The sequence below is a fragment of the Leuciscus leuciscus genome, assembly GCF_965113295.1.
Source record: "Leuciscus leuciscus genome assembly, chromosome: 17".
Taxonomy (NCBI): Eukaryota; Metazoa; Chordata; class Actinopteri; order Cypriniformes; family Leuciscidae; genus Leuciscus; species Leuciscus leuciscus.
The window spans coordinates 19503604-19530443 of record NC_138741.1 but is presented as its reverse complement, the minus strand read 5'-3'; the positions used below and the strand labels follow the sequence as shown (position 1 = coordinate 19530443).

Here is a 26840-nt window from a genome sequence, read left to right as displayed (position 1 = left end):
ATTGGATCGGTATGAGGTATGCGCGCGCGCGCGCGCACACACACACACACACACACACACACACACACACGCACGCACGCACGCACGCACACACACACACACACTAAAATCTTGGGGTCAGTAAGATTTTTTTAAGACATTAGTACTTATCAAAAGAAACTGTAAAGGTGATTATAATGTTACAAAAGATTTCAAATAAAAGCTGTTGTTTTGAACTTTCTCTTTCTAAATCAGCATAGAATGCTTTCTGAAGGATCATGTGACACAGAAGACTGAGTAATGACTGCTGGGAATTCAGCTTTACCATCACAGGAATAAATTACAATTTAAAATACCTTCAAATAGAATAGCAAGTTATTTTAAATTGCATTCATATTTCACAATTTTACTGTTTTTATTGTATTTTTGAATGAATAAATGCAGCCCAAACTTTGAACCTTATTGCTAGCCTATTGTTTCCCCACCATTATTAATGATTTTTAGGGTGGAATGGTTAACAGAAACATCTTGAACTAGTAATGCTTGCACTAGTCTGAAGGACACTAAGATCAAAGATGATGTGATTACATAGTGTTCTGGCTTCTGTTATTGCTTAATTCTTGTGCAGATGATACTCAATTCACTCTCACTTTCACAACAGCCAGGACATGCAGATTCCCTATGCAGAACATCCACTATTATTTTCTGAAAACAAAACAAAACAAAAGATACAAAACTATCAACTGGAACAGTGATGAAACTTGCGTTTATTGAATGGCATCATTGATAATTTGTAATAATTTTAAATTGTATAACTCAGAAAGGTTGCTCCTTAGTATAAGTTAGTCAATCATGATTCATGAAACACATTCATGCATATTCTCTTAAAGTGACACTCTGAAAAGAGATGACCAACCACGAGGAGATGTCTTTCCTCATATCTTGTCTGTATTAAGAGCAGAGAGAGTCTTCAAAGTTCTCTGCCGATGGAACATTCTGGAACAAACAGCAGAAAGTATTTTCCTTTTATTTCATCCAAACAACAGCATGCAATGGTTTTGCAGTGGGGCATGGTTCAAATCAAGCACTCCCTTTAAGTTAACTCACAAATAATACTGGCTAGTGTGCACTAAGGATATTTTTCTCCTCTGTTGATTTGACAATCTTCATGAATATTCAGGTTTTATTCCAAGCACAGGATGGGGAAAAACACCAATGACTAGAGCAGGCATGAAGGAAAAATCTTATAGCACCTTAGTCATTTAAACTCCACGTCAGATTACCGGCCTTTGAACACATGCTGTAGACACTCGGGAGTAACAGTACTGCATAAAAAATAACATCCTAGAGTACATTTACACACCCCAGACATGCTGCTTTCACACACATTATTGGTTCCTGCTGCTTTATTCTCCTTTGTGTGTGTGATTTTTGAGAAGCTTTGATGTTCTCTTTGACCTTCACTCAGCTTCCTCCAGTGTTCTTTGAACTGTAAAAGTTGCATACAGATCAGTCTGAGACTGAGAAAAATGCAACTAAGTTAATCCTATTTTCATCCATTCATCTTTAGTTGTTTTTTTTGGAACAAAAATATAAATTTGTTTTTCAAAAGTACTGCTTACATTATCTACAGTTTTGCAAAAGACGATAAACAGAACGAGCATTTCCAAATGCACACCGCTGGTCCGGGATCCGGTTATAAGTAAATTTAGCAGACGGGTGTCACGGATGGATAGATCAGAGAGAGAAACACATACAGTGGGCGGGGCCAAGATGATTATATGATTGACATCAAACTGTAGCAGCAACATTAGTCATCAAGATTACATTTAGGTATTAATACCAGATTTATGTACCATATGACATTTTTCCCCCAGTATATTCTGCACAGAAATACCAAGTCTAGGTGCATATGATTATTATAATTATGTTTGAGATAAATACAAATTTTAGCACACAGTAATTGACTTGAGGCTGTCCCAAACACCAACTAGACAATTTGGGACTTTTGATACATTTTAGGTTTTTGTAAGTTTAAATAAAGCTATCTTTTTTTTCCAGTTTCTGATATTGTGATGTTAGTCAAAAACAGTTTGGGAAGTGATATTCAAATAAAATAAATGGCATGTACAGTAATGTATTTAAAAGCTTTAAAGCTGCAGTAAAACCCGATTCTAACTTGTACAATGGGATTGATTGTATTCTTGAACATGATAGTGGCATTAGCGCCATGGACAGAAGGATAGAGCCTGTGGAAGCTTTGTTGTGATGGCAGCAATTATTTCCTTTGCAGGTTTAAGGCATATGAGGTGTGTTCATCAGTCCAACACACTTCATTAATGACAACTCGCCCTCCCCTCACACAGTTTAGTACACTCACTGTGTGAATAAATGTCAGAGGTTCTCCTCATCAGAGGTATTTCAGTAGCTGCTGCAGTCACTTGGCTGAATAACGAACATGTTTGGTTGAATCTGTTGTGTGTTGTGAGAGGTGCAGTCCAACACTGTTGATTGTGATGATGATGATGCTGAGGATGAAGATCATCTGGAGGAATGAAGTCCTTCAATGCAGTGTAATTATCTCGTTGTAGTCTTTGAGTCCGGTGGGTCTTTCTTCGCTTTTTGAGATGAGGTTGATGGGTGGGTTTTGCTCTTTTTGGGGGTGGAGTCCTGAGGTTTGGATCTGGACTGCGACGGGCAAGGAGGTCTGGGCTGCTGGGGCTGTCGTTGTGTTTCATTGGCTATAGGCTGTCGGCGAATGCGCTGAGGCGAGGGGCTGTCGGTGCGAGAGGTGGCGTGGCTCCGAGGGGAGGTGCTAATGCTTCGAGTGGAGTTAAGAGTTAAGGTACGAGTAATAGTACGTGTGGCGGTCCGACTTCCCTGTGAGTGGGAGGGGCCGGAAGATGGAGGACGGGGTGGAAGTGTTTTTGAGGGGCGGAGCTGAGGTTTAGGTGGCTGCTGATGGATATTTGTGTGCAGACTTGCAGACTTTTGAATCCTGGGATTGACAGAACTTTTGGTTCTGTTGGAGAGAGGAAAGAATGAGTCATATCACTCAGAGCTATTATAGGATAGTCTTGTATAATTTTCCTTACATAGTCAGTAAAAGTGCCAAGCTGAATCTGAGGTTCAGTTTTCATAACTTTACATTTCACATTACGAGCAAGAAATTTCAAGAAAGTAAATAGATTTTATAAACAGACATCCAAATGTGATGATGCCTCTGTCCTAAAATATAAAGGCAGCTATATATTTTGTATATTTTTATATACAGTTTATTTTTATTTTTTATATCCTTTACATTTTTTACTTTCTGTGTGTTATAAACCACAATTAGAGAGTACTGTTAAACCAGGAGAGAATCATAAAAACTATAGCTAATAATTATTTTGTTATGTATATTTATCATTCATTCAATTTTGCTATACTTATTTTTTATACTCTTTTATAATTGTTTTCCATGGAGGGAGTAAGGGAATTATGTATTAACAAAAAAAAAAAAGGTCCAGCTTAAAAAAAATATACAAAAATATATATGTACATCATTTTGTTACATATATATTTATTTAATTTATAAAAAAAATTCCTTCATTATATAGTATAGTAGACCATCGGTTCTGGCAGGCACATTTTATATTTGACTGATATATAAATACATATATCACAAACACATATCTATAGGCCTTAAGATGGAAAGGTTTATAAGATCATAAAAAACGTAAATCCAGTGAAATTCAGTGTGTTTAAACATTTAACTGGTAGTGTAGATTCAAATGAATGACTTCTAAATTGCAATTCTGTTCCACCAACCTGTATTGAATGAAAGACACAGATCTCTGGGTTTGCAGGAGGGTCGTACCCCCCAGTTGGTCAGAAGACCCCCTGATGGGTGTGACTGGCCGAGGGATTCTGCTCCTAATTCTCCCATCTGCTCCTCTCTCTCCTCTCTTAGAGTCGTCTGATTGGTGGGTTTCATCCTCAGATGCAGTGGTTGAGAGTGTCGGGGAGGGCGAGGAGGCGGAGCGAGAACGAATCAGATGTGTTTGTTTACGCTCCAGAACGAAGCGGGCCAGCTGTTGTTGCCGGCTTTTGCGAGTTCGCTGCAACTGCTCCTGACTCTGCGATGACTTGTCTGAGCCCATTTCCTCCTCCGACATAAGAACAGGAATACGGCTATGCCTCTGTGGGAGTGGCTTTCTATTGAGTGACTCCCCCTCCGGTGGAGACATGTCCTTCTCATCCTCCACCTCTGTATCTCTGTTTTGTTCAGGGGTCGGAGATTGACACTCTTCCTGTTCCTGTTCCCTTTGCAGGTCGACTTCTGGCACGACACCTTCTGGTCCGACTTCCATTTTGGTTTCTCTGGAGTCCTCCTCAATGGCTGTAGTCTCTGGCTGGTCATGTGACTCAGCTAAAAACACAGTCTCTGCTTCCTCTCTGCCACTTTTATTTACTTTTTCTTCAGCTTGCCTGCCATTTTCAGCTTCACTTTCTTCTTTTTTCCTCTCGTCCTCTTCCTGTTCTACTGTAATCCTCTCTCTATTGCTCTCCTTTTGCTCTCGTTCACTAACTCCTTCCCTCTCCTCTTTCTCTCCACCCGTCACCTCACACTTAGGTATCAACTCATCCAGTCCAGGCGGGCGATGTCTGGCTGTCATGACATTGAGATGTGTAGTCTCAGCAATGTGGATGAAAGTGCGTTCCACCTTGGTGAAAGGCGGCGAGCAAGAACCGCTGGTGATTACAGCTGCAGATGTCATGATGATAGGTCTGGGCTCAGACCTAATAACAGAGGAAAGAGTCCCGGGTTCGGATTCCTCTGGTATGGGCCGCTCTCCCTGCGGTGTCAATGCGGCGAGTGTTCCCTGCCCGTCTCCAGGTGAGACTTGCCCGTTACCAGCAGACACAAGCACCAGCGTGCGTGAGCCCTCTTCTTGGTCGTGATCCCGGTGGGCGGGGGCGAGTAGGGTAGACGCAGCGCCCTCCGGACTTCCCTCACTACTGTGCGGGCTTCCGTCACTGCCAGAACCTCCAATCTTTGCACCCTCCTCTCTAAGATCGTCAAACATCAACACACCGGACACAAAGTCGACTCGCTTCATACGCGTCTGAGAGGAAGACGGTGAAGGTTCAGCCACTGCGATCTCCTGTAACAATGCAAGAAAAAGAGAAAAGAAATGAGTGAAGTAATGTTAAAAGAGCTGGATAAGTTCAAATTAGTATTAGTATTAGAAAAATAATTATTTTTTTGCTTAATGCAATTTAATGCTTAATGCAATTTCATATACAACTTCTGTCAGGACCACTATCATCAAAGATGATTGAAAATTAGCATACAGTTTGGATTGGTGGTATGGTTCTGTGCTGGGCAAGAACTCCCTGCAGCCTAGCAAGGACAAGAGAAGGGACAGCAGCAATAACCCCCCTTAGGGTAAACAGAACAGAACCAACATAAATGTATTGCAGAAATCATTAATGTTCAATAATGTAATGTACAACATGATTCAAGAGAAATGAGTCTGAATTGAAGAGGAATATCAGAAGGCCAAGTCCTGACTGGATGAGAGGAGGAGCTGGGGATGGAGGAGGGTAATTAATTAGGGTAAGCGAGCTTGACTGATGTAACTTGCCAGAACTAACGCTGCGATTGATTTTTGATCAATTTAATGCATTATTGGTGAATAAAGTAGTATGTATTGAAAATTGATCAAAAATCTATCATTAAATTGATCAAAAGCTCAAAATTTCATAATTTTGAAAATTATAATAACAAATGATTAAAACTTGAACTTTTGATCAATTTAATGCATCCTTGCTGGATAAAAGTATTCATTTCCAAAAAAAGCTTAAACCTTTGAACGACAGAACGTTATTGCAAATCAGGTTTGTTGGCAAAATTTACAGACTTTTTCAAGCTGTTTGCAATGAACAAATCAAACAAAAGTAATTGAAATAGTTCAGCTATGTGGTTTCCCCAAATTGAACTGAAAATGCAACTTTGAAGACTTCTGCAGTCTCAAAATTATTCAACCCCTTGAATAGAATCCCTCACAACAGCACAAATCTGCAAAACATGTGTTGTCTCAAACACACGTGATGCAACTAATCAAGAACTTCATTAGTTGCACCAGGTATGCTTGAGCTAGAATACATGAAATACCTGAACTGGCTAGGTTTGTTGAGTGTCATGTTTGACTGCATGTTACTAATATGGACAATGGTCCAAAAAGTTAAGGGAAGATATCATCACCACCACAAACAAGGAACAGGATACAAAAAACGAAAGCACAAAAATGTTTCTAGAGACACCGTTAGAAGCATAGTTTGCAAGCTCAAAGTTAAAGGAACAGTGGTTATATTTTCTGAGACCAGATTTCTGAGAAGGCAGGTTCAGAAAAACCCTCAAGTGACAGCAAAAGACCTGGAGCAAGACTTGGTGGCAACAGGTAGTAAGGCACGTACTAAACGCATGCGGTTTCCATGCCAGAACTCCAAGACATTCACCACTACTGACCCAAAAGCACAAGAAAAGTCAGCTCCAATTTGTTCGAAATCATATAAATAAGCCACAGAAGTTATGGGATTCTTTTCTGTGAGGCGATGAAACAAAACTGGAACTTTTCGACCCTATGGATCAGCGGTATGTCTGGAGGAAGAAGAATGAAGCATACTGCATGCATACATACAATTACTTTAGTTTGATTTGTTCATTGCAAACACCTGAAAGTCTGTACATTTTGCCAATAAACCTGATTTGCAATGGGGGTTGAATAATTTCGATCACAACTGTGTGTGTGTGTATATATATATTTAAATAAATAAAAGTAATTAAAATATAATTTTATATGCACAATAAGAATACAGAAATTAAAAAACAATTTTGGACCACATTGTGAGAGAAGAGACCACAATTTAGTCATTTTTCTGATTATTTACTTGTGATTTGGTTGTATACAAGCTTTGCAGGATTGTCTTTTTAGAATGACATACATAGTTAAAAAGGCACAAAAGTCCATTTTACAGTGTAATATTTTTTAAATGATTTAGCCCATTTGTGATTTCAAGTGTAGACTCAAAGACAGTGCTCAGCCAACAGTATGTACAGCGATGGACACAAACAGAGAGAATGAGACAGAGGAATGTGTTAGTACAGCAGCATGTTCAGCTATCTGTCCAAAGACTTATACTTTTACAAAAGCCAAAAATACATGCTTGTACATAATACTATTAAGTCTACTATATAGTCCCTATGGTGTTTATTGCACTAGCTATTTTGTGAAAGACTCTTGCAGTTGAAGTTTGACCCTGATTCACACATGTAACGCTTCTATGAGCAGGTCTGGGATTAGCTGATGACGACGAGTAACATTTATCAGCAATAAAAAGTCCAGCGTATGATATACATTTTTTTTGTTTTTTTTTGTTTGTTTTTTTGTTCGTATGATATAAATTTTGACTCAAAAAATGTCTTCAAATTTCTTCATAACAATACTGATGTGTGAGAAGCCATCTACATGGTTTTAGATTTTTCCCAGCACGTTATGAAATAGATAAAAAGAATACATTTGAACCTTTTTCTATACAAACAGACGTTGCTAAACGCTGTTTCACGCTGCTCGGAGCTCAAGGTTGGTCTCTAGGGAGTTCAGACAAGCTCAAAGATTGACCCAGTTAGAGACAGAGAATGTGAGAGGTTATGAATGTTGAATGGCATGAAGCAGGACTGCAATGAAAAGCTGTTCGGCTTATAATGAATTTAGCATAAAACATGTAAAACATGTAACAACACTAAGATTCAGAAGTAATGGGCATCATTATTTACAGTCTCTCAGTAAAGCAGAGAAGAAATTTGACTCTTTAAATCTTTATCAGCGTGGAAACACTACATTTCCTGGGCAATAAGAAATTTAAAGAATTTAAATATACTAATAAAAAGATATTTGTCTTGTCAAGATTAAATCTGATCAAATGTGTATAAGCAGTACCTTTCAAAAGTTTGGGGTCAGTTTGGGATTTTTTAAAAAGAAATCAATACTTTTATTCAGAATGGATGCATTAAATTGATCAAAAGGTAAAAACATTTATAATGTTACAAAATATTTATATTTTAAATAAATGCTGTTCTTCTGAACTTTCTATTCATCAAAAATTCCTAAAAATGTATCACGGTTTCCACAAATATATTAAGCAGCACAGCTGTTTTCAACATTGATAATAATAAGAAATGTTTCTTGAGCACCAAATCAGCAAATTAAAATGATTTCTGATGAAAAAAAAGGAGAAGAAGAATTTGTGATGGATCCTGTGACATTGGGAAATGGCTACTGAAAATTCAGCGTTGCCATTACATTACATTACAATATAATAAAAAAGAAAACAGTTAATCATTTTAAAATATTACTGTTTTTACTGTATTTTTGGTCAAATAAATGCAGCCTGGGTGACCATAAGAGAATTCTTTCAAAAACATTAAAAATATCGTCAACCCCAAACTTTTAAACAGTAGTGTATTTGATGCCTCATCAATTAACAATCTTTGGGATGCAGAAATCATTACTATTACCGGTACTATTATCCTGCATAACAAACAAAAACCCGGGTTCATTTACAGCTGAGCTTTTGTATACATATATACACTCATTCAGTCTGTGCTACTCTTCTCCGTTAGGAAGACATTTGGATCAGCTGTTTCACACAATTCAGACTACAAACTCTTCTGAACATACACATTACAGTACATTGGTGATTCCAGATAAACAGTGGTTGGTGTAAATTGCATTAAAACACCCAAAGCAAAGCAGCACAGATGCCAGGAGCCAACTGCTATGAACACTGAGTTCCAAACCAATATTCCATAAATAATGAACTTAGTCTTTACTCATGTGTTTTTTTACCACTCAGAGTTTGGTGCAGTTGGCCCAGCGAGGCAAATTATAGTTTAAGAAGAAATTCTACATCTTCAGCAAGATGGTTCGCATATGCATTGATATCCAGCATTGAGTCATATAGCATTTCTACAGCATGAATTTTAAGTGAAACATTAATACACTGACAAAAAATCAATCTCCCAACAGATATGTACATATCTCAACTGAACTGAGGCTAGAGGATAAAGCGATAATTTCAATAATGTGTGAATGCTACTTCATTTTTCATAGGAAATATCTAACACTGTGCACTAACCAGGCACAACCAACTTGTCTGTCTGTGAAAATGTGACACAATCAGCCAATCAGAACCAGTGTTTTATTGTTAACTAAAATTAAAACTATTAAAAATTAGAAATGTTACTGAAATAATAACTAACTGAAATAAATGTTTAAGTTGAAGTACTAAAATTTTAAAAAAAAATAAGTTAAATAAAAATGACAAAATCGCATAACAAAATGACTAAAACTTAAACTAAAATTAAAAAGAAGACAACAAATATAAAAATAAAAGCTAATTCAAAACATTAATAAACATTATAATAGTATGTATGTATTTATGTATGTAAAAAAACGTAACACTTGTCAGTTTATTGCATCGTGCCTGATTACTACACAATATGTGATCTAATTTCTATGACACCGATACTGCGCTTCTGCATTCAAAAGTTTATTTATGCATTGATTTATGTGACGACTGTGACTTTAAACACTAACGTAGAATGTCAAGTCTAGGCCCAGGAACAAAAATGGCAACATTCATTTGCTGAATGATAAATTATAGTCAAGTTCAAATCCTGCATGTGTGCATCAAACCATTAATGCATGTGTGACAAAACCAAAGAAAGAGGCTCAGTCTTCCTTTTACGCTCCTATTGCCTTGATCTCTATTGCACTTTGATATATAATATATATAATATATCTCTATTCCAGAACTTTATAAATTTCTCAACTCACTAACTATTAGTCAGATGTCTTGACATAGAGGATGTTGTTTATGTCTTTCTTGCCCTCAGATAAACACTGCTTGAGTTCACATAGAACCTAATATCCCTCTATCTGAAAGCGATATGCATATGTTTCTGTAATACTGACTTAAATAACTATGGCAGAGAAAATTATCTTTAAATTTATTTTTATAGCTAATATGGAAGACAATGTGATATCACAATTAATCTAGGCTACATGACCAAAAGTATGTAAACACACACCAAACCGACATTCAATTGTTAAGCATATAATTTTTTGAACCATGGCCATTTACCTAAAAAGGTTTAGGAGGAGGTTGTACGGCTGTATACCTGGGCTGCGTTTAAAGATGAACTAAGTAACTTTTTTTACCTTAACTGAACAGCTTCGGAGTCATTGGAATGGTTATATGACTTATTTCGGGTTGAATGGTGGTCGTTTCGCACCCCCCTGGTGCCCGTGAGCGGAAAATACGCACTTGCAACTTTGAGCCGGCGGGCCGCCGGCCACTGCGTCAGGAAGTCTCGCGTGATATCAGGTCTCGCGATGTAAACAATTGCTTTACGGCCAAAAGAAATCTGCTAAAATGCTGTCATTATTGCACTCCCTCACGCTGTCCGAACCCGAATGAAGAAGACGTTTTAAAGAACGTCCCATCTGCTTTGATGTCGTTGATCTATAGCCTCTGGTGTCTGAGAATCACCAACGAGTTTTTACGACAGTGTTGTCAAATATCTATTCCGAAGCTGTGGGGGAGCTCTAGAGAGAAACCTGCGAGCAAAAAGCGAGAATACAGCGAAGAAGTCCCGAAGCTACTGAGTGCTGCTTTAACTCCACTTTTAGACATATACTTGTGAACTTCCCTAAGCACTTCCCCTCTGGGGGATCCCCATCACCATTGTGCGTTCAACTTTGTCAAGTGGGCAAGGGAAGTTTATTTGGACAGACAATCGTCTCCTTGATTTTGACCAAGGGAGTAAATCTACTCAATATGTACGCTTCAGGCAGATCCATAGACCATGTAGACGATTTTAAGCAAAATTGTTCAAAGCCCATAAATACAATCACTTGTAATGTAACATAATTGCTACTGTTGACCAATAGGTGGCACTGACACCAAATTGATCAGGTGTGGTCAGTCTTGAGTGATAATTACACACATAAAGTTTGGTGTCAATATGTCAAATGTTTTCCAGAGATACAGCCTCAGATGCAGTTTGGAATTATGGCATCAAATTCATTGATGCGGTATACGAAAAATGGTTTTGTCTATTGACACTAAATCCACAACTTTTTGCCGACATAGGTTGAAGATGATCTGACTCGAATTTGGTGAAAATTGGATGAACTAGGGGGAGTTCAAAAAATTACGTTTTTAAAGAAAATCAAAATGGAGGACAGGAAAAAGTGAAGTCTAACAAAATTGGTATCTATCTTCTCAGCATGACTCAGAGAATCTATTAAGAGCAGTATCATTACAATAGGCATGCTGCACCGAATCTTAAGAGACCAGTCTCTTGATTTTTGGTCAAACTGTTCAGTAGTTATAAGCAAAAATATCAATTTCCATATCTCCTGACCACTAGGTGGCACAGTGGCGAAACACCGCACATACCCTCAAGTTATGCTTGTGATTATACGTACCAAGTTTGGTCTGGATACGAAACAGCATTGTGGAGATACAGCCTCATGTCTATTTTGGCGTATTCTTCGTCAAATCTGTTTGACCATAATACGAGAACGGTTTGACAAATCAACTTGAATTCAGAATTGAAAAAAACAGAATTTCTGTCTGCATCGTCTAAAGATCATCTGGTTAGATTTTTGTAAAAATCGGACGAACGGTCTAGGAGGAGTTCGCAAAAGTTCAAAATGGCGGATTTTTTGTTTTGTTTCCAGACCTTAAGGTTCAAACAGTATTAGCATACAGTAAATGTGGGTGCAAATTTGGACAGTTGGTGGCACTAGAGGGATTGCGTTAGAGACTCTAAAATTGCTGTCGTTATTGTTCAGACTGTCCTCTATCTGTGTGCAAAATTAGTCGGAAGAAGAAGAAAAAAGAAGAAGAAGAAGAAGGAGAACAAGAAGAAGTATTGCATTTAAACACATTGCAAGGGTTCCGCCAGTAGTGGGCAATCGCGCAACTTAAGCAATGATGCACATCCGTGTAAACGAGATGGGGGAAAGTTAGCGAGGGAAGGGCATAAAAAAAGTAGACTTAAATGCAGCCTTGTTAGTAAAGGATGTAGCTGAAACAGCCAAATTCATTAAATAGAAATGTGTGTCCACATACTTTTATCCATGCAGAGCATTTAATTCAGGCCTATTACTCACACATGTGTACACACAACTCATTCTCTCTTTCTTTACTCATTTTCTCTTCTTTAAATTGAAAACACTCTGCTTGAAATGCCAGAGGATCCAAGCAACTGGATTATTTTATAGGTCCAAAGCCTTTGAACCCTGCACATGCTGTATATGATTAATGTCACACTTTCTCTCGGCTACGAAAGACCCCAATCAGAATCTATATAAAGAGATCCATCAGTTCAAATTCTGTCATGCTTGCTTAAGAAAGCCATTCATCCCGCCTGGAGGTGCATGTTGTGGCATTTGACAGGTTCTATATATGCTGAGATCATATTGATGCGAACAGACTGTGCAAAAATAGCTTAGCAAGCACTCACTGTCCTTCTGGTGTCCTATACGAACAAACAGCAGGTGAACGCACCCTTTTTAAGTAACTGCTTTTGGCCGACATTCAACATTGAAAACACAATCACACTATCAGCCTGCATCACATCTGTCCTCTTACACAGAACATGATGGTGTTATGAGATTCTAAGAGGCCAAAGCAACAACAACAACAACAACAAATTATATTCTCATCACTTCAGTCAATGTGCCTGTCCCACCTGACACCAGCAGCTCTGCAAACATCCTCCAAGGAGGTAAAAATTTGTTTTTTTGCTTTTCTTTTTTTACAAAATATTTAGTGTACAGTGTCTTTATGAGTAAATACATCTTACAGCATTGTACATAATTGCTTTGTTTTGGAGAATAATTTATCTTTCTCCAATTGTCCCAAGTAAGGGGAAAATTCACCCAAAAATTACAATTCTGTCATCATGTCATTCCATACCTGAATGAATATCTTTCTTCTGTGGAACATTCAAGAAGATATTTGTTTTCGTCCATGCAATGAAGAACAATGTGGTCCAAAAACAGCACTGACTTTTGGACATTTTTCATAATATCTTCTTTTGAGTTCCACAAAAGTCATAGGGGTTGGAGCAACATGAGGGTGAGTAAATGATAACACAATTGTAATTTTAGGGTGAACCTTTTAATTTAAAATATCCAATAACACATTTCAGTGTAGCTAGAGAGGATCTCATGTCTTGCTGACACACACACAATCTCTCACACACGCACACGGATCTCACAATCACAGACCAAGTTTATTGCCCAAGCTTCCATAATGATTTCTTTTCATCTATGGGCACAAAAGCGGGCACCGTACTCCTCTTCTATTAAAACGGCACCACACGTGTGCATCTGTGTACGTTGATGGTGCGTGAATCATGTCTTGTTCATAAGTTTGGCCAGCATTTGCTGAATGTGTAGGCGTGGTATATTTAGTACAGAATGCCGGGCTCTGGGGTTGCCCTGCAACAGGGGCATGTGTCTGCGATGGGCGTGACGGTGGGCGGGGCTGCTTTCAGCTGAGCGGCTGCGCTGAATGGCCGCTGCCCCGAGGGCGGGGTCGTGGGGGAAGTGCTCCGTGTCCATGGTATTGGAGGAAAACACGTACGACGCCAGTCTTCTCAAATGGGCGGGCCTCGGGAATGAGTGATGTGGGTGTGGCCTGTCCTCCTCCAACTGAAAAAGACCAATAAGAGTGGAGGAAAAGAGGAATCAGGCTGAGGAAAAACTAAAACGCGAAGTATTGAAAAAAATCGTGTTTTTTGTCTTTTTTGTGTGTGATGTGTGATGCACACACAAAAGCACACCAATAAAAAACAAGTGATATACGATACATTATGTCAAATGGGTGGTACAAACACATAGATGTGCTGTAACTCATTCAGAGGACAAGACCAGCCCACATCTGTCTAAACGCTAAAGACAGGCTTGATTAAGCTTAGGTGTGAGTGAATGTATGTTCTACATGTTGTGAAGGAGCCACCGTGTGCACACAGACCCCTGGACCACGAAGGTGAACGTGATTTCACCAAGTACAACATGTTCCTTGATCAACGTCTTTGTTGATCCTGGAACAACATTCCGATCAACCAATCAGATTTTTGGGTACAAGATTACAGTTTATGTCTAGTTTAGGCTTACAACCAGGGTTAGGTGCTTCTACATCAGTGTTATTCACCTATCATTTCCCTCAGATTTTTTATCCCTCTGAGTAAAGATAGGGATTAGGACAGAAATTATGTTCCAGGATCAACAAAATATGTTGATCCAGGAACATGTCTTGGCAAAATCACGGCGACCGTATGACCAATGAGCAAACTAAGCTTGGCTGTAAACTGTTGAGCATGACGTGCGCACACACACACACACACACACACACACACACACACACACACACACACACACACACACACACACACACACACACACACACACACATAAACACACAACCATAGAACCCTAAAATATGCAACTAAACACAAATGTATAGGATTCCATAACACACTCACATATACATCAGGGGGGCGTACATACACTACACTTATATACAAACAATGTATGCTAATTATCTTGCAATACAAGTTATCAGTATCTTAAAAGAGACTTTCTTGTACTGGTAATGTCATTATGTAAAATATGACATTGTACAATAAAAATAAATGTAAAATAAAATACCCTAACCCTAACCCACCCAGCAGCTAGAAGCAAAAATGCTAGTAGTATTTCCTAACACTTAAACACAATCTAAACACACACACACACACACACACACACACACACACACACACACACACACACACACACACACACACACACACACACACACACACACTAGAGCACCCAGTAAGGGATATCATGTACAACCACACTTGTACATTCGTTCATATTAAATTAACGAATACAACTTGAAATGTTAAATTATTTTTATTATTATTTATTTATTGGAAAATTCAGCTTTGTATCACAGGAATAAATTACATTTTTAAATATATTAAAATAGAAAACTGTTTTTTTATTTATTGAGATAATATATTTTTTTTATCAAATAAATGCAGCTTTATTGAGCTGAAGAGACTTCTTTCAAAAACATTAAAAAACCTTATCGAGCCCAAAAAGGTAATATATTATAAATATAATATTAATAAATTCTGTACCAAATGCATGTACTAATGTTCACCCTTGTTGTAAGCTGTTACTGTTTTATTTATTGTTTATTGTGTTTATTCACAAAGATGGAACAAAACCAAAAAACAATAATTCAGTCATGAACATAACATTTTCTCAACAATAATTAAATCTATGCCAGTGTACCGAGTACAGACATAAATTAGACAGGTGTTGGGTCCTTAGAAGCACATAGTCTTTCTCTAAAAGGCATTTAAAGACAACATGAAATCAAAAATGGCCATATTTATTCATTTGATCTATTCATCGTTATTCTAAAAAGCCTAAAAAACAAAGAAAAAGAAAAAAATAATAATTGCTCTTCCTCTGAAATGACAATCCTTTCATCCCATTTGCTACAGTAATTTTTGTTGTTGTTGAATATCCTATTTCACTCAGATATGTCACATTGCAAAACTAAAATGAGCTGTGTAGTAAAATTCATGTTGACTGTTGAAAACAAGCATGTACTCGCAGACCAATGGCATGTGAAAAAATTATAACATGCAATAAATTATATTTCAAACTAGACTTAAAATGATAAGTCAACCAAAAAACACCTTCATGTTGTTCCAATCCCATAAGACTTTGGTTGATCTTCGAAAAACAAATTAAGATATTAAGATTTTATTTAGGCTTTTATTCACATATAAATTCATGAGTCACACGCTTGGTTCTCATGTGTGCGTGACGCATGAAAACCAATACATTAAAATTAATTTACATCTGTTCATCCTAAATTAAATCTGTAAAATCATATAAAGCGATCATATCTCTTCACAAGGTTTGGATGAAACCGCTTGATTACTATAGATTTGTTTTACGACGCCTTAACCTTTTTGGATCTTTTAAGTTATGGTTACCTGGCCTTTCAATGGAGGGACAAGAAACATCTCAGGTTTAATTAAAAAACATATTAATTTGTGTTGTGAAGATTAACCAAAGTCTTATGGGTTTGGAACAACACGAGGGTGAGTAAATGATGACAGAATTTTCATTTTTGGGTAAACTATCCCTTTAAGCTTTCAAAAAGCTGTTATCAGGGTGCTAAAGATCATCAAACATATAAAGTGATAACGTTCATTCATACACACACTTGCCCACACATGCACACTCAGGTGTGACTTACCGGGCCATCAGGTCCAAACGGCTCCGACTCCCTCCTTCTTGGGCAGGTTTGAGGCAACGAGTGACAAGGTGAATGGGCGGGGCTTGGTCCCAGACCCTGCTCCTCTGCTACAATCATCACCCCACGTTGAGTTTTGGGCCGCACAACAGCCTCAGCTCCACCCAACCCGTGCACCGCTCCTCTCCTTCTTCTCTCCTCGTGGTCCTCAAGAGGGCGTAATTCCTCTGGTTCCTCATCTGTGGTGCCTGAGGTGGTGGGCTCTGCCCCAGGATGGAAGTCTTTCAACTCAGTTTCTTTATCAATCATCACCCACTCCCTGCTGTCAAAGTCCTCCTCTTCTGCCAGCGGGACTGAGCGGATGAAGGCATTGCTGTGGGCCTCCTGGTCACCGTCTGCAGAGACATCATGGCGGCCACCGGCCAGTCTTTCTCCCTGTCCAGCGTCTAAAGAGAACATCTGAGCAGGCTGGGAAGAATAGACGTGCCTGGATGGAGAACCCAGCATGTCCAAACGAGAGCTGCAACAAAACACACAAAGGCTAAGACACAGAATCAACTGAACAACAATGTATTTAAAAGTATTTAACTACAGAATACTACTGTTTTTTTGTTTTGTTTTTTAAAGAAATTAATACTTGTATTCAGCAAGGATGCAATAAATTGTGTTTAATTTAAATTGCATAAATCAAAGGTCACAGTAAAGACAATTAAAATGCTACAAAAGAATACAACATTCATTTGATCTTTTAAGTTATGGTTACCTGGTCCTTCAATGGAGGTCAGGTAATCAAATGAAAAGGAACAAATGAATGTTGTTCTTTTGAACTTTCTATTCATCAAAGAATCCTGAAATAAATGTATAATGCTTTCCACAAAAGTACTGGTGTTAAATTTCTTGAGCACCAAATCAGCATATTAGAATGATTTCTGTAGGATCATGTGACACTGAAGACTAGACTAATTATGCTGTAAATTCAACTTTGCCATCACAGGAATAAATTACATAAAGATTTTATTAAAATAGAAAACTGTTATTTTAAAATTGTATTAATATATTCAAAAAGTCTATGTAGATTAAGAGAAGCACAAAATACTTTTTTCAAAAAAAGTGAATTGTTTACCCCCAATTGTTTAAATGGTAGTGTATGTTTATCCACAAACTGCTATACAGCATGCTATGATGCTTTGAATAAAATTACAGCAAAATAACTATAATAAATTTATATTTGTGTTTAATCGAATCAGACGCTTTAATCTCTATATCCCAAATGTTGTAGTTTGGAATAATTAGCTACAATGTGCTATTATTTCTGTAAACCTTTAATATTACATTTAATAATTAATCATTTAGACACCAATAAATATGGTCAATGTTTACTATATCAAATATTATAATATTTATTACTAATAATAATTAACAGTCCTATGAGATAATTTCATAATTATGTAATTAATGATAGATTAGTCAGAAATGTCAACAAAAAGGGTTGAAAAAAAGATATTTTAAGATTATACTTCATTATACCGATTAAAAACTGCATTAATCTTTCATTTTACTTTTCCTAAGAATTTTTTTTTGGCATTCCAAGCCATTTTGATCTTAAAAATGCCATATGTTTCCATAATAAGACAAGCATGCACTTTCCTTTCAGTAAATTCCCAGATGCCACCCGAAATGTCAGAGAAGAATGTTATAGTACAAAACAAAAACCTTACATGATTTTTTCTCAGAAAGCCACTTTTGAATGCTTTTATTACCAACAAGACACATGAGGTCGAGTGACCTTTAGATAGCTAAATGTCAGCCAGAGGGATAGAGTGATAAATTTTACCGTTTATCTGCACCATCTCCTCTATCCTCTGCAGCAGACAGGCGGTCTGATTCTGGGCTGTTTACTCTCCGGTACCTTGGAGGGCGGGCCTGAGCGTCTGCTTCTCCGCCCCTCGCTGGGGAAACTGACCTCCCTCCTCCGGCAGGCTCTTCCCCATCCTCTGATGCTACTTGTGTCTAGGAGGAAAAGACGTTTTAAACACTTAATTGATCTAAAAGCATGTTTCAAACTAATTAGAATTCAATTCATTTGAATAATTGGGCATTATACATCAAAAAATAGTACCTTACTAATGCTGATCCTGAGTTTGTTACGATTGAAGTCAGTTTCATCCCATCCTTCACCAGCAGGTGGGGCTGGAGCAGGTTCGCTAGGCCTCCTGGGTATCAAAGCAGGTGGGGCGTTCTCTTGGTCATCTTCAATTAATTGTTCATCTTGCAAAACATCATCAGTGTTTTCCCTCGGTAATTCGCCAGGTACCAGTGTCACATTCACCACCCTGACAGAGACAATTCAAAGCCATATCAGAATGGCATCCATATCATTCAAAGCCATATAAGAATCACAGTCATTTCAAATCCCATTGTGGAAATGGTCTGATACTGTTGTAAGCGTAATCTTACCCCACGATGGCAGCAGTTTGCCGTGTGTTTTGTTGCGGTGGTGTGTGTGTGCTGCTGGGGAGGGCCGTATCTGTTCCAGATTTTTCCCAGTCATACGACTCATTTTCTGTTATCACCCTTTCTTTCATGCTGTTTTCAAATACTGACATTAGCAACTACACCAGGAAGAAGAAAAGAAAGAAAATTAATTTTTCATATACATATATATATATATATATATATATATATATATGAAGACCTCTGATGCAAAAGACTCTAAAAGCCACCTCTGTCAAAAATGAGATAATAATACTGAGTGAATGCTCTCCGCACATGGTATACGTTCTTCAAATACTTTCACTGCAGACTCACTAAATCCCAGCCTCAACCTATTCAGAAATGCCGGTACTTGGGTAGAAACCTATAGGAGCCTGATAAAAATGTTAATATTAAACAAAAACTTTAGACGGACTTAGAGGATTTTGCATCTGAAGTCTTCATATATACTGTATATACTGTATATGCCGTGCAAAAGTTTAGGGTTGGTAATGTTTTTTCTAATGTAATTGTAATGTTGTCTCTAATGCTCACCAAGACTGCAGTTACAGGTATTTGATTAAAAATACAGTACAATTGTTTTCTGTTTTAATATATTTGTAAATTGTAATTTATTCCTGTTATGGCAAAGCTGCATTTTCAGCATTATTACTTAGTCACATAATCCTTCAGAAATCATTAAATTACGCTGATTTGGTGCTCAAGAAACATTTCTTACTATCAGTGTTCTTACAAAAGTTGTGCTGCTTAATATTTTTTTGGAAACCAATGATTTTTTTCAGGATTTTTTGATGAATAGAAAGTTTTAAAGAACAGCATTTATTTGTAAAATAAAAAGATTTGTAAAAAATCTTTTTGTAACATTATAAATGTTTTTACTATCACTTTTGATGTACATATGTATATGTATATATATATATATTCCTTGATCTTTTTTCTCTGACGACCACACAAAAAAACTGTTGTCACACACACAAAAAAATTCAATAAGGAGGTAAGAGCACAGGAAGTGGGTGATTAGAGGTGTGTGTGAAGGGTTTACCTGATAATCAGGTTTGGTGAAATAATCCAAATCCAGCACATGGTCATAGAAGACATGAAACTCAGCAGGCATGTGTTTCAACAGCATCCTGTGCTCATAGCGCTCTTTAATCTGTCCCACCTGCTCCTGTTCACCAGATACACATTACAGACACAATTAATAACAACTCTGAAGGCTTTAAATATTTTAAACAAAAGCTCTTAAGACTGAGCACAACAAGGGTTAATTCACTCAATTCAGTTCCATTTTCTTCATAGCCCCTGGCTAATGTGAGTGTAAAACAACTGTCTTACCTTATCTTTTATTTTACGCCATGGTAACTGTCCAACAGTAAACTCTACCAGCATATAAAACAACGACCACAAATCATCATGACGACCCATTTCCTGTTAAGAAGGGGACAATTTTTTACTTCTTTATTTAAAAAAAAAAAAATCTCATTGTATCTTATTCTGGCCAAGAATCATACAGTTAGATATTGCATAAAGCCAAGTGAATATGTTTCATGAATATGTTTGGATTGTGTTTGGTCAGTGGGCGTCCTCTCTGAAGCTGACACTACACTTACCTTGTTTTTATGAGCGTTAATGGAAGCGTAGCGTACTGTTCCTCTGAACCCAGCCACCGTCCTGGGCTGAAGCAGAACATTTAAAAGAGTCTCATAATAAGAAGTCATATCACTTTCATTTTATACTTTAACACTTTGGTTGGAATAAGTAAATACATAATCAAAACAAAGCAAACATGGAAAGGAAATATAAGGAAGGGTGGGGCAACAGGAATTATGTATAGCTACTTTCATAACTTTTTGACCTTTTTTGGGATTCTTAGCCTGATAGAGTCTAATTAATTTAAGACACAGGAAGTTTCTTACATAGAGATAGTAAATGTGTAGGATTCAGGTACAGTATGAGAAGGTACGGCAGGGGTGTGTGGATAGGTCCAAAGGGGTATGTTGCAGGATTCAGCATTTGAAATTTAAGGGCACAACCATTAGGGAGGATTGTGTAATTTCTAAAAGCCTTCAGAGGGTAAGGAAGGAATCTTTCCAAAATTTTGGAAAACTCACAATATGACTGTGTCGCTATGGTAACAGGGACAAACATCTTTGGCGGGGGAGCATGCGATTCAACATGAGAGCCAAAACAGAACTGCAAAACAAAACTGAGAAAAGTGAAACATAAAATGAATTCAAACATACAAATAATAACATTTATTAGTGAAAGGCAAATCAAATAAATAAATAAATAAATAGGGATGCATGATACATTAACCCACTGGAGCCATACAAATTACTTTTATGACGGATGGATGCACTTTTTTGGTACTATTCACTCCCATTATAAAGCATGGAAGAGCCAGGATATTTTTTAATATAACTCCGATTGTGTTTGGCTGAAAGAAGAAAGTCATATACACCTAGGATGGCTTGAGGGTGAATAAATTATGTGATCATTTTCATTTTTGGGTGAACTAACCCTTTAATGGAATTGGCCAGAAATGTGATATCGGTGCATCCCTAGAAATAATTCCTGAAACATAAAGCATCACAACTAAATATAAAAACTGCACATGCAAGAAACAAATGTGAAAAATGTTGCTTATAAGGTAATTTCCATTTAAATAAAACATTTAAAAACTAACACAAATAGTATTTGAGAGAATATAAAGAAGGAAGAACAAGAATGTCCCACAAAATAAAGCAAAAGCAATACTTACTGGCCGCACCTCCCCATTTGTATTAGTGTACTGTCGTGCCAAACCAAAGTCCAGCATGTAACACTTCCTACAGGTAGACGGCAATCGGCCCATGGCAAAATTAGACTAAGGATAAGAGAGAGACCAGAATCAGTTGACAGAAGCCAGGTAAATGGATTGGGAAAGATAAGAGATGGAAACAGTGAGACGTACCGGTTTAATGTCCCGGTGCAGGAAGCCCACAGAGTGAATGGCTTCAATGGACTCCAGGATCTGTTTCCCCAACCGTAGAGTCGTGCTCATACTGAACGTCCCTCTAGGCATACTCCTCCTGAGATCAGCCAGATTCCTTCCCTACAGAAAGAGAGAATCAGCTGCAGTTTCTTTCACACACACATAAGAATAAGAAGTTTAAAAAAATACTGTACCTGCAACTGCATGACAACGTAATTGAACTTGTCATTTCTTCCACATCCAATAAATTTGCAAACATGATTCTTTCCTGCAAAAGAAATGAAAGCATGTCACAGATATTACACTGAAATCACACATATTACAGCTTTTTCACTAATTCGCACATACAAAACACATTCAGCAAGCAGGTACAGAGGCGGTGACATTAGGAATTCCAGCATGTCCTCCATGAAGGTTATAAAGACATGTGAGAGCGGTGAAAGAAAAAGAGAGGGAGGGAGAAAAAGTGTGGTAACCTCACTTTCCTTCAGTTCTTCACGCTCATTAGTCATACAGACTCCCAGTGGTATGCCTGAACTACAGCTGAGGCTAACTGCCTTGACAGGCATGAAAGTCACAGTGTGTCTCTGTGTGCGTTTCATATGTGCACATCTGAAAACATTATGATGGGCATATTAACAACAGATGAACTGTCACATATTTTTCCAGATCCTGCTTGATTCCTTATGATCTAAATACAAAGATGTACTGTACACTACCCCATATTTAATGTTTAATGTTTTTGAAAGAAGTCTCTTATGCTCACCAAGGCGGCATTTATTTGATTAAACCTACAGCAAAAATTGTTATATTGTGAAATTGTATCACAAATTAAAATCACTTTTTCCATTTTAATGTAATTTAAAATGTAATTTATTCCTGTGAAAGCAGCATCATTACTCCAGTCTTCAGTGTCACATGATCCTTCAGAAATCATTCTAATATGCCTACTAAAGAAAACACTGATTCAGTGAAAAAGTTTACAATCAGAAGTTTATAGAGGATACCTAAATGTTGTTTTATGACACATTTGTTGAATATTCCTTGCATTAAGCCACTAAAACAAAAATATGAGGAACAAAATCACTAAGGGCCAGATTTACTAAACAGGGTAAATTAGTGTGAGAGTGCAAACCCATAAAAGCGCAATGGGAATGGAAAATTCTGCACTGATGATGCAAATGAAAGAACACAGATGCAGCCGGATCATTTCCATAATGACCAACACAATCTACCAAGCTTTTTTGGGGGGTTAAATAATGGCGCAAACACCAGTAAATTGACTAGCGCAAACCTTAGTAAATTTAGTTAACCTTGCGTAATTAATTTAAATACTCTCCTCCCATAAATGTTGCGTCTAAAAGGGAAACTCCTACAAATGCATATGCAATAAGGTCAGCCGCAAAAATAGCCCTGTCCCCGCCTTTTCAGCACTAATTTCTCCCTGCGTGTCTTTAGTAAATCCTGACAGTAGTTTTTTAATGCCAAATGAGGGTTTCAACTGGCGCCAAGCTGTTAGTAATCTGGCCCTTAGTGTCTTGGAGATTGATGAGATGGATAATGGCTTAACTCAAATACAGTTTGATGCTGCAAGTGACACAATGACCTGTGTTGTTTGTCAACAGCTAACTGTTTAGCTAACTTGAATAAGACACTAAATGCATACACATCCTCTCAGTCTCCTCACCTTGAAGTTTCTTTAGCACAGCAACCTCCATCTTTAGCACTTGTTTGGGCTGTTGGGCGGATTCCACTTTAAGAGCCACATTCTCCCGTGACAACAGGTCGCAGGCCTCATATATCTCCCCGAACCCTCCACCCCCAATCTTCTTCAGCTGAATACACAAACAATAGCAAGGTCAGTCATAGCAGAGCATTGATTTAACCTGTGTCATCTATTCCACATGCTTTGAGTCAGAGCTGGTCTCGCACAATATACGCTCTTAAAAAAAAAAAGGGTCCAAAGATGGTTTTCACATAGAAGAACCATTTTGGGTTCCCCAAAGAAATTTGTGTGAAGAACGTATTAATAATCTAAAGAACCTTTTTTCCACTATAAAGGCCCTTTTGTGCAATGAAAATGAATGTTAAAGCTCCTTCTTAAGATGCCAATAAAGGACCTTTATTTTTAATGTACATCGTAAATAAACAGCTAAATTCACTGAAGAGAAAAGATTTTGTGGATTGTAACAGGCTGGATTTGTACTTACATGCAATAAATTGTATCACAAAATTTGATTGTCTGAGTTATTTGAGCTGCTCCGATCTCTGAGCATATTACTAAACTCAAGAAAGATTTAATTCAATTCCGTGCATTTCAATTCTAGTAGCATGCGCTAAACATATCGATTAATCTTGGCTTAAACATGCTTTATCACATGAGTTATGACAGGATTCAGTTTAAGCCAGTAACAAATGAGTCAGACTCTGTTTTACGGACCACCACCATCCCCATCAAAGATATTATTACAGTAAAACAGCCACAAATAATTTCTGAGGACATCTGCTTGAAGGAGAAGTGCTATGAACTGGCCCACAACCAAATGGTTTGGGAGAATTTTGGAGAGAAGCCAGACTGAGTTGATTTAAAAGCATCTGCTGTCATATGTGGACCATTTTGTCCTGTGCGATTAGGCTACAAAGGCAACAGACACTTTAGGCATCTTTATTCCATGAACACACTCCCACCTAAATATAGACAAACACACACTTACCACTTTCCAGCGCTCTTTCACCAAACAGTTGGGGGGCAAGATGTCGACCTGCTCCCCCGCCCCGTTCATGTTTTCGTCGCCGTGGACAACGGGCCCTACGCACTGCATCGGCTGGCCAGAACTTTACCAAACCCTGCCATTTACCTGAAACACAGTGTGCACACAACTGCTAAACTAGCATGCCACAATATTGCATTTTAAAATATTGCACTGTGGAGTCCAATACAACTATTTTTTTATTATTTATTATAATTTGAGTGAAAAAACCCCCCTGAAAGAAATAACAGGGATTTGAGAATGCTTTCGTATTTGGTATATTCTCATTTTGCTTACAAAATCGTACATATTCCTCATTCATTCATAATAACCTTTCTATTTCTTTTTTTTTTTTTTACTTAAACTTTCTGAGTATTTCCAGGTTTAAATCCTGACATGAATGTATTCCCCTAAAATAATAATGAATTGACACATTCAGAAACAAAACTTGAATGCAAATGAATAGCTTAAGGAAAATCATCATCTTTAAGCTCTAAACGCAAAAGAAGTATCTACAAAACCAACCCAACACAAGACAAGTGACAACAAAAATAGCACTGTGTCTATCAGAATGAAGAATACAATACAGACACCAGAAGGAACAGACATATGTTTCTCTGGAGGTCATAATCTGGGCCTGGGCTTTTTTCCATAATCAATGAACCCTTTTTAAGGTCGTACAAAGGCATCCGCTGCAAAAATTTGGCCAAAATAGTATACATTTCATTCATTCCAACAGTCTTAAACCATTGTTGAACATGCTGTTTACAAAAACAGAGAATTCTGAAAACAGTCACACATATTCAAAGACCCTGAACAAGAAAACAAATCCTCTACCGCCTCTTCGAGATTTCTGTAATGTCTGCAGCAGAGTATCAGGTATCCACTAGAGCCGGTCAGACACTTGTCTGTCAGAACTGGACTACACCCTTAAGCATGCTCTCATAATGTTACAGGCACTTATTAACCATATAAAAATGGAAACACAAACAGCGATTATTTTTCACATGCTTCTAGTTTATATTCGCATACTCTGTGTATGCTTAAATCCTTAACATATTTCAGACATTTCTTTCTGTTTACCGTTATAAAACACAATCACTCTCACCTAAATTGAACTTTCTCTCTAAAGAATGCAATGGGTTATAAATTAATCGAATTAATAAAACTGAAAAGACTCTCACCTTAACGCTTCTGACACCTTCATCTGAGAAAGTTAATGCATAGCCATATAGGCCTAGGTATTTTAGGGAATACCTCGTCTTATTCTCCACCCTTAACATCCAGAACAGCAAATCAGGATGGTATTTCAGTATACATAATTATTCATAATTATACCATCAAAAAAAAAATCTATCGACTTAATTTACAGTGCAATGGATTGCTCAAAAACACATTTAAGGTAAATGCTTTAAATGTCAGATAAATTTATCATTTATACAAATAATGTATAATAATGTTATAGCAATGTACAGTAAAAACTGGCAGTTGTGGTTGCCAGAACATTTACAAACATAAAAAGTGATGTTACAAGCACTAAGGGATGTCATATTGTTTGCTGTATTTTACTCTCCCTAATTATATATGTCATTACATAAAATAACTTTTATAGTAAGCATAGTAAACATTACGTAACAAATAATCTTGCAACAAAAAGCATGATGATTAAAAAAATCAAAAACAAAGTCTCTAAATAAAATCTAAACAACTGAGACAATCATGCAAAGAATTGTGGGAATGCCTATTTATCATAAATTATAAGTTAATTTGTACCTTTTTACTAAAAACATAATTTTAACAATTCAATGCAAGAATAACAGTTATTTATAACAGTTATATATAAAGAAGTATAACAGTTATATGTAATATTACTATAAAGTAATTCATACTTTTTATTTTAAAATATTTTTCAGTATTGTACAATAAAAATTACTCATATTCTATAACACGTTTTACAGTAGCCTAGGCTATAATATAATAGGCCTAACTTACATTAAATCCATTACTTTATATAATGCTAAGCAGATCATTTGATAATGTTCATTCAGATGGTTTGAAATATCTTTAAATGTGTTTTATGGTGAATATCTTATACACAGACACCTGATTAAAAAACCTGACTTTATGCAGGGTCCAAAGGATAAACCTCAGTCTCATCATGCAGCAGGCTCTCCACCTGTTTGCCTGGACAACTCGTAGCCTACACTTTAACAAAATGATAATGACATTCTGATTGCATAAGCATTTGCTGA

General features: G+C 37.2%; 1 protein-coding gene across 2 annotated transcripts in view; it reads right to left on the bottom strand.

Annotated features, from left to right (window-relative positions):
• Positions 1 to 734: 734 nt before the first annotated feature.
• ttbk1b (tau tubulin kinase 1b) overlaps positions 735 to 26840 on the bottom strand; it is a 28909-nt gene continuing 2803 nt past the window's right edge. Inside the window, exons 2-16 of one of the 2 annotated variants that reach the window (XM_082143022.1) lie at positions 25773 to 25863; positions 24553 to 24696; positions 23526 to 23673; positions 22033 to 22106; positions 21818 to 21958; positions 21626 to 21730; positions 20475 to 20540; positions 20200 to 20292; positions 19907 to 20032; positions 18829 to 18983; positions 18491 to 18704; positions 18206 to 18381; positions 16375 to 16891; positions 3790 to 5126; positions 735 to 3001 (exon numbers count right to left, since the gene is read on the bottom strand). In XM_082143022.1, coding sequence (XP_081999148.1) covers positions 2557 to 3001; positions 3790 to 5126; positions 16375 to 16891; positions 18206 to 18381; positions 18491 to 18704; positions 18829 to 18983; positions 19907 to 20032; positions 20200 to 20292; positions 20475 to 20540; positions 21626 to 21730; positions 21818 to 21958; positions 22033 to 22106; positions 23526 to 23673; positions 24553 to 24660 — 3705 coding nt within the window. In that variant the 5' untranslated portion in view covers positions 24661 to 24696; positions 25773 to 25863 and the 3' untranslated portion in view covers positions 735 to 2556. The remainder of the gene's footprint in view (positions 3002 to 3789; positions 5127 to 16374; positions 16892 to 18205; positions 18382 to 18490; positions 18705 to 18828; positions 18984 to 19906; positions 20033 to 20199; positions 20293 to 20474; positions 20541 to 21625; positions 21731 to 21817; positions 21959 to 22032; positions 22107 to 23525; positions 23674 to 24552; positions 24697 to 25772; positions 25864 to 26840) is intronic. The other variant, XM_082143021.1, reaches the window with a different exon arrangement.